Below are 9154 nucleotides of genomic sequence, written 5' to 3' on the forward strand. Positions count from 1 at the left end.
AAAATCAACAGGATGTAAGTCAGGTTTTTTCTGGGTTGGCTGTTGAGCCAGCAGGCTGAAGATGAGTATTAAAGCATAATCCTATGTTGAAGACATCTGACCTCTTCAGTTAAATGAAAAACTCAACACTATGCTGCTCTAAGCTATTTTTGAGAATAAATTAGAGAAACTTTACTAGAAGAGTTTTGATTCATACATGAACTTCTTTCCCTGCCCATCAGTGCTTGCCCTTCAGAATGATACTGTAGTCCTTTTCTGGTTCATCGAATGTTAAAAACAAGTGCCAGCTGCCAAGCTTTCATCTCATCTGACAGATTCTGCAATCTATACTTTTTTCTAATGAGGGCTCAATCTAATTCCTATTGAAGATGGATTCTTCACAGAAGATGTAACATTTATAATTTAAAGTAGAATATATGGGTTTTTTTCTTTCCCCAGGAGAAAAGGAACATTAAACTCAAAGATAGTTATCCAAGTCATCTGGAATGCTTTTGAAAAATGATTTTAGGTTCAAAATCTCTAAGGGCATCTGCAGCTCTAATTTTGGTTGTATTTTCTGAGTTTTCTCACACACAGTGATATAATAAAACTTCAGTATTGAAGACAAAACTTGCCCTTTTTTTTAAACACCCCCCTATTTTAAAAGTCCTTAAATGCTGGTTATTAAATTGACTTCTGAGATTTTATAATTCATACAGCTATGTATGTAACAAAAGTTTTTTGTGTGTGCATAAAGCAAACTGCAGTCATTGAACTAATGAAAGCAGAAAAATCCTTAGTCTTGTTGATGCTCATGAAGTACATAATTTAGCTTGAAGCAAATGCTTGGTTACAAATCTCTGAACATAACAGAAAATGGAGTTAATCACTGGATGAAGCCAGGCTAACTTGAGTCTCAATGCCTGAACCAGCAATCTTTCATTCTGTGAAAGAAGAAAAAGACAATGACACTGATTTGTAATTGGAGACGAAGGAGTGCTGCAGATTGAGCCTGTTAGGTAGCTTTATTTCAATGGACAGACTAATTTTCCAAGTTTTTTCTAGTTAAGAGCATCTGAAATTCTTAAGCAGAACAAATTCAGGCATATTTCTAAATAAAAGCCCCTCTTCCCGTTTCCTGAAATAAGAGGTGCTATTTTGGCTTTACGGCTTTTTTTTCCGCTCGCTACTGAAATACCTCTGACCATGCTGTAATTAACTAAATAGTAAATTAAATATTATCACTGGTGGCAGCGAAGTGCTGGTAAGATGGCTAACCTAACAACCAAACTGGATCAGAGTAAGGAAAGAGAACAGATATTAGGCAGTTTAAATCCATGTTATTTTGCCATAAAGCTAGAATGTACCAGTACTTGAAAATTTAATTTTTGAGTACTTAATGCTGAAAAAATAATTTAAAAAAATGGAATCTGATAATTTGTTGCTCATCATAAACAATTTTGTGTGAAAATGAATTCTCTAAGTTGCACATAGGTGATGATTGTCCTTGCTTAAGCTGTTAAGCTGCACGTTTCACAGCATATGCTACTACAGAAAGCACGGCAGTTCTCTCATGTCTTACACAACAGGCAGCGTTAGAACACCTCGATGCGGGCATTTTCAACCACGGTTAAAATGATACTTTGCTCTCTAAGAGGGCATGTGCAAAACAGGCTATATTAAATGCATGTGGATAAAACTTGTGTGGTTAAGTTTGATTAAAAATATCTTGAAAAGGTCATTCTCTTCTGCCATAGTTCTGTCTAAGATGTAGCATACCAATCTGAATCAGTAAAACGAAATGCTGAAGATAAATTGCCAAGTAAAGTGCAAAACGAAGGGATTTACAAAGGATTGTTATGAAAACACAAATAGCCTTTTCAGAACTTGTGTAAAACTAAGTATCTGCAATAGTCATGTTTAAAAAAAGCCTTGAACCTCTGAAGAGGTTTTCTTATAATGGGGAGCCATTCTATGAAAAACAGCTTTTCTGGTGCATAGTTGTTTTCTCTCCTGATCATATTAATTGCATAGAACTGAAAAAAATGCAAGTTTTATTGTACTATCAGTGCAGCTTGGGACATGAATTATTTCTAACAGGATTGCCCATTGCTCCACTCCTTGTGGTTTTACAGTACTGGCTGCTAGATGAAGTAGGTAGGACAGAGAAACTAGCATCTCAATTGCTTCAGCTAGTCTGAGTAGGAGTTTAAAACAGCTATGGAAGTCAAGGGGGGAAGGAGTTGAGGGACAGAAGCATTAAGATAGACACAAAAATCTCAGTGGTCTTTGCAGATTCCTGCTTTTGATAATTTAGCATACAATACTCCTTCCAGAATACTCACTCCAGGGGAGTCAGGACACACTTACATTATCATGGTGTTTGACAAAGCAAAATGACATCATATTAAGGCACCAGAACTTTAAAAGGAGGTAGCTCTTTGTGAAAAAATGAATCGAGCTCAAGGAGTACTTTAGTTTTTTAATATGGAAATACTACAGAAAGGTAGTCTGCAGAACCAGAAATAAATTCAAGGATGGTATTGTGTTACCGGCACAGTTTATCCCATCTGGTATGCAGTGACTTTCTGCCCCAGCCCCTCACCTACAGGTTAGTGTTTGTGTGTCCTCCTGTCATCCCCCTCCCTGTAGTCTTAGGCTGTGTGATTCTGTGAACTGCTTACCATATTATTAATACTGCTTTAAATTGAAAATTCCAAAGTACTGCATTATGATCAGTAAATTATTATTATGCAGCATGAAAACAGACTTCTGAAAACTTTGGGAGTGAAAGATCCACAGAAAGGTCAAACAAGTCACCTGAAGGTTTTCCTGAACACGGCATTTTTTGCTAGTGAAATGTTTGGTGGGTTCCAGAGATTAGAGTGCTTAGTGTAATTCAAAGTCTGATCCTGGCGCAACATACTATTGCAGAATCAGAAAGGGCAGCATGGGGGGTGTGCAGAACAGGATGCCTGCCTCTTCTGTACTGCTCTATAGTGACTGCATTAGTGGGGTGTTCCATCCCTTTTTTCTGCCAGGTGATCCTCTTCTGCAGATAACATGGCACAGCCCAGTAAAATGACAATATTTTGGAATGTACTGCAGTTTCCCTCTAGGTCTAGATGACTTCCCGTTCTTTTCAGATACTCCAGTGAGAAGTTAGGAGAACATTAACATCTGAAGTTATAGGTCTAGGAGAAGAGTAAGGTAAACTTGCAAGTTAGTCAAAGTACAGTTCCATTCCATCTCAGAGAAATCACAGTATACCTACATTCAGTTTTCTGCTGTGGTTTGTTGGGGTTTGGTTTGTTTGTTTGTTTGTTTTTGGTTAAGATAATCCAAAACATAGCTATCTGGCACCTCAAAGTAATTACAGATGCTTCTCTGCCCTTGGTACAGTTTTACAGCACTGCAGGAAGTTCTCAAGGAAGATGGCAACAGATTTTTGACAGCTTCCTGTGGCCTTCAAAAAAAAAAAATGAATGGGTAAACATATTCTGAAGTAGCCTGAATGTGAAATTTGCTTGTTTGGTAGAGAGGACAGGCAGCTTACTCAAACTCAAGGTTGGTCTTCGTGCACTGAATCACTGGGTTCTTTTATCTTTTTGGATGGCATGACTCATACTTTCAACAACAGAATAACTCGACTGTAATAACTGATCCTTTCTGTGTTGAGAGCAGAGAAGTGGTAATGGTGTGTATGAAGTCAAGAAAACTTTTTAGTATTACAATATCAATACATGATTCTATCCAAAGAAGAGAAGTGGGATGTGTACATTTTAAATTTGGCCATCTTTGTCTTTAACCAAAATACTGGTAAGAATCATCTTAGTTACAGGATTAAGGCTGCAATAAAGAAAAAATAATTTAGCCGTTTTCCAACGTCTGCAGATTTACTGCTGCAAACAATTGTCTTAAGATTTTTGCAAGGTAACTGGTTCAAAAGCAGTGGAACTTTCTCCATCTGTTTCACTTATTTTTATCGTCCTCCTTTTCCTCACCTGCTCTGAATTTTCAGAGTGTAAAAGGTGAGGTCTGTTGGTCATGGGTTTGCTCTGCCGCTAGGAGGGGAGGTATTACTAGTCTGAGTTAGGATCTGGTGGAGAATCCACACTCTAGGATCTGAATACTGAGAGTAAGAATATGCAAGTGTTATTTAAAGAATGTCACTTTTGTTTCCAATAAGCTCCTAGATCATTTCTCTGCAAGATGCCACAGTTTGTCGATGAGAGAAATAGTATCGTTGGAAATGGCATTTTTCAAAAGTAAACAATGCAGCTTTAAAAGCTGATTTTGTTTTTTCCTGAAATACAAATGATATTTAGAAGCTGCATTATTAAAAGCTTAATATGATCTTTATGCCCTTGGAAGTCTCTTTACCTTTGTAACTGTCCCGAACTGAGTAAAGACAGAGTATCTGCGTACATGTACACTAGCTAAGGCTGTACTTAAGACATTCTTTTAATACAGCGATTTAGCATTTCATTTTTCTTTCTTACCTGTACTGTCCTCAATGAAGATTTTAAGGAGCCAGTTCTTTGCACGGGGGACTTTGAATTTGCACGAACTATGTCTAAGCGAGATTGATAGTCTGGCGGATGAAGTGAGCTCCGAAAAACCTGTTCAAATGGAGAAGGCTGTGACTTGAGTGCCATGGTACAGCTTGCAAGCTAACAATCACCAAGACTAAAGCTAACAAAAATGCAGCATTGTGTAATTAAACCTGCTCTAGACATATGCATCAACTGTAGTTTGGATTGATCACTTCTGGCTGAAACCACACCCTTGCTCAAAATCCTTGCTGCCAGTCACAGCTGCATCAGAGAAATTTTATTCAAAATGTTCAGGAGATGTGCAGCTCAAGAAAAATATGGGAGAACCCTTAGAATGCAGGGGAGACTGTATGTCTTGCACTAACTGAATACTGCCATCCTTGGTCCTAAGGTACGTCATGGAAAAAAACTAAAATTAGGACTGGGAAGATTTACAAAAAGAAGACCAAAAATGATCCATCTTTCTTGACAAGCTGAACACATATATACAACATACATTTCAATGATAGCAAGTTTAAAGGCCCAACATCCAGAAGAACTGCAAGAATGAATAAAGGACTGAAAAACATGACTTAGGAAAGAGAGACTGTAACTCAAAGAGAACAGAAACACTGACTTGAAGCTGAAACTGCTACAAGGCAAAAAAAGCAATTTGGTAACAAATGTCTCTTAATTCTAGAACACCCTAATAAAAAACAATGACTGAAAGATGAAAACAAGCAAACTCAGAATAGAAAGGAGAGATTTGCAATGAAATAATTAGTCTTTAGAACATCTCATCAGAGCGGTGTAAGATTTTCTCTTACTGTGCATCTTTACAGGGAGATTCACTGCAGAGGTGTTCTTTAAGAACCATGGTTAGCTGAGCTTGGAGTGGCAGTTAATTTAGGAAAGGTCTCTTATCTGTATTTTGTGGGAAAGGTTAGATTGCCGCTACAGTTGTTATCTTTTTAAAAAAATCTGAGTTTATAAACCTGCATGCTTTTGCTGGAAAAGTGCAAAAAAGGGCTTGGGATACCCAAGAAGTTTGTTCTGGGAATCTGAAACATATGTTTCATTTTCTGCCTAGGACATGTATAGCCCCAAAGCACGAAAACTGTTTTTATGTAGTAAGTAAATTGAAAAGCAAATCTTAATCACTCTTACCTCTAAATCTTCATTTTCATCAATATTTTGGATATTTTGGTAGGCAGCAGTATATATCTCTAAAGCTTTCCCATGGAATAACATTTCAATAGTTATAAATTCAGAAAATATGTTCTAAAAGCAAACAAAAGCAAAGGTTTTCTTAATGCAGGAAAGTACATTTCCACTTCAAATACACAAAATTACTGAATTCTGTACTTGGTATTTATATGATACAAATAACTGCTCAATACTTAGTACTTTTAAATAGTCAGACCTGACTTTTAGAAATTAAACATAAATGCTGGCTGGGCTGTCACTTAGACAGTTGTCATTTCATACTAAATTCTAAGTAAACGCTTGAGAAGCGGAGACTTGTTAAGAATAAATAAAATGCCATGCTGAAAACTCACTTGATATTCCCTGATATGTATTCACAAAATGTAGTCAGTGGATTTTTGCTTTACTGATGGTAATCTTTTTTAACAGGTTGGGGATAAATTATCTGTAAATTTTATACATAACTGTATTTTACAGATAATTATATATTTTATAGAATAAAAGATTCCTTAGATATAAAAAAAACCACTTAATGATGACATCTTCCAAACTCACACAATCTTTTTCATATTACTCTAAGATGAAGTACTGGTTGGTTTGGTTGGGTTTTTCTACCATCTTTAGTTTTTCCTATGTAGTCTGTCTGTCCCCCCCGCCTCCAAAAAAAAAAAAGTATCTCACTTCAGCAATTTTATAATTAAATTTGAGATCACATAATGCAAGTGTTTTTCAGTCACTATAGTCTTTGGGACTTAAGCCACTTAATGTTTGATATTAAGAGAGAAATGAAAGCTTTGATTAACTTGCAGTCACTGAACATTTTGCACTTTCTGCATCAGTAAAACTTTTAACTGCAGTAACCTACACAAATTTCAGCATGGATAAATATATTATTTACTTGTCACTATTTCTGTTAATTTTGCTGATACTAATCCACATGTATCATTCTGCTAACAAATGCAGCTATCAGTGAAGTAGACTACAGCAACTGTTGCAAGGTGCAGATGCTAAACAATTGGATACAGGAAAATTCTGAATTCAATAAACTGCAAGAATAATGAACTGATGTTTTAATTGCAAAGTTCATGATATTTGGATTATGAAATATTCCTGAATATCACTAGATTTGTATTTAAATAGGCTTAAATTAATACTAAATATTGCTGATCTTGCCAAAGAGTAACTATAGTACTTTTATTATGCAAGATGAAATGTGATGTCATATACTGAAACATGCGAACACATACTTTTATGTCCTTTATTTTCCGTTTCTCAAAATTATCAATGGTTTCCTCTAATTGCCGAGTTGTTCGAGTTGCATCCAGTGAAGCTCTCTGCAGTTCAGTTTCAGCCTGGTAAAGTAACACAAAGGTGAAATTAGCCCTGTATTTGATACAAAGATAGTTGCTGCAATTGCCACAAAAAGTCTTGGGTTTTCAAAATACTACACATCTGTGTTACTGTATTTGTAATTTTGTTTGTAGCTTAATAAACAAATAAAGATGCCTTCTACACTGTTGTGACTTTGATCTGAAACATGAAAAATGACTAGTTGCAGCCAGTCGGGAAAATCCCACTGCCCTAATCCATTTTCTGTAACAATCATCTGCTAATTCCACTGAGCCAGCCCTGACACTCCGCTGAGGACACAGTGACCGGGTTCAGGAAATTAACCCAGCACAAGGGCTTGCCCTTCAGAAAAGTGTGGTGTTTTTTTTTTAAGCTGGTGTGAAGGAGATGGCAGGAGTGCACAGGCCAGAGCGGTGGATGAGCAGAAGAGATCACCCTTTATTTTCAAGTGCAGATCAACCTGCTGGGTCTAGAACGAATCTTTACCAGTGTCACGTGCTGAACCTTGTCTTGCTAAGTTTTTATAAATTATTTAAACAGACAATAGAGCAGCAGCTGGAACTAATGCACTTCTCCCATAAGTATCTCAATCAGCAGACTAGAGTTAATATCATTTTTATATCCAAAAGCATTTCAGGTATTTTATATTTTTAGTATATTATTAAAATATTTTATAAAAAACATCTTCAACAGGGCACTGGGAAGGGGACACACAAACCAATCCCTAATGCATAAATACACAGTTTTTCTTATTTTATTGCTACAAACAGCATTTTAGATATGTATTTGAGTTAGATGTAACTATAAACTGTATAAAAATGCACACTAACATTTAAATAAAGATATTGAAGCTATTCTGGTTAAGTAAAGTCTGAGAACTGTGTGCTATTACAAAATGATGTAAAGATGTAAGAGCTTGCACTTGAAGATGCGAAATTTGGGTCTAAGCTTATTTTATTTCCATACATTACTGGTCAAACATCATAGACTAGTCAGGACAGTATTTACTTCCAGGCTCTGTTGGCGAGGAGCATCAGGAATCTATTCTATCCTGGGATTTGGGAATAGTATGTGGATCAAGTAATTGTATCCTATGATCAAGACGTAGGATTCTTCCCATTTCTACAACTCTGCAACTTAAGAGAGGGACTTTTTTTTAAAAAAAAATATAAATAAACACCACAGTCCCAGTTCACATGATCTAGTTTTTAGTGTTGTATGTATATGGAAACCTAAGGCATAAGGATGCTCTGTCACTTCTTTCATTAAAATCTGGGAACCTTGTATTACAGGATTATCAATTTGAAACAACCTCCTTAGAAAAACGGCTTAAAGTCATAGACACAATTCTGCCATTACTTTGCAAACAAAATTGGTAAAGATCTTTAGTAGAACATAAAGTCACACTTTCATCTCCCTTTCTTGATTTTGCCCAAAACACAGGAGGGAAACAGAGTAAGACAAGACATTTTGTGTATTCTCTGTAAATGAAGGCAGTTATGATGCATAAGCAGCCATTACACATACAAATACAGTATGTTATTTCTATGATAATCAAATAGATCTTCTTGATCCATCTTAAATAGACTGGCCAGATTTTGTGCACAGATGCTTTGGGAAAGGAATTTTGTTGTAGAGTGAAATGTCCAGCTTGTAGAACCTGCATAGTTTGCACAACAGCAGTTTGATATTTTCTCTTCTGAAACACTCACCTGTGACTGGAAATGTTAGTAAAGGAAAAAATGGCAAAATAACAATATTCATAAAAGTATCTGTTTTCACTTCTACTTTTAATATATTGTGAAGTATCTACCTCAGATATTTCAAAACCTCTGTATACTTGGAGGGTGCTATTATTATGTTGTCTGAAGCTTCCTGCTGTAAGATGTGACTTATAGTTTGTTATAACTCTGCTAGAATTCAAGTATCCAGGACAAAATATTTCAGCACAGCTGTTTGTCTGGGACTGAGGGTTTGGTTATTTATTTTAAAAAAAAAAAAAAATTCAGACAACATAGGTAGACCATTTAAGGAAAAAAAAAAGATTTAAAACCCCCACATTTTTATATTTTAAAAAATACGGT

At 35.9% G+C, this 9154-nt stretch overlaps 1 protein-coding gene across 1 annotated transcript in view; it reads right to left on the bottom strand.

Annotated features, from left to right (window-relative positions):
* Nucleotides 1-7072, bottom strand: part of FAM92A1 (family with sequence similarity 92, member A1) — a gene marked incomplete at its 5' end in the record, with an annotated part of 7492 nt that extends 420 nt beyond the window's left edge. Inside the window, 3 exons of the mRNA XM_009696835.1 lie at nt 4482-4601; nt 5682-5795; nt 6968-7072. Coding sequence (XP_009695137.1) covers nt 4482-4601; nt 5682-5795; nt 6968-7072 — 339 coding nt within the window. The remainder of the gene's footprint in view (nt 1-4481; nt 4602-5681; nt 5796-6967) is intronic.
* Nucleotides 7073-9154: the final 2082 nt, after the last annotated feature.

The sequence above is a fragment of the Cariama cristata genome, unplaced genomic scaffold (genome assembly GCF_000690535.1).
Source record: "Cariama cristata isolate BGI_N322 unplaced genomic scaffold, ASM69053v1 scaffold12910, whole genome shotgun sequence".
NCBI lineage: Eukaryota > Metazoa > Chordata > Aves > Cariamiformes > Cariamidae > Cariama > Cariama cristata.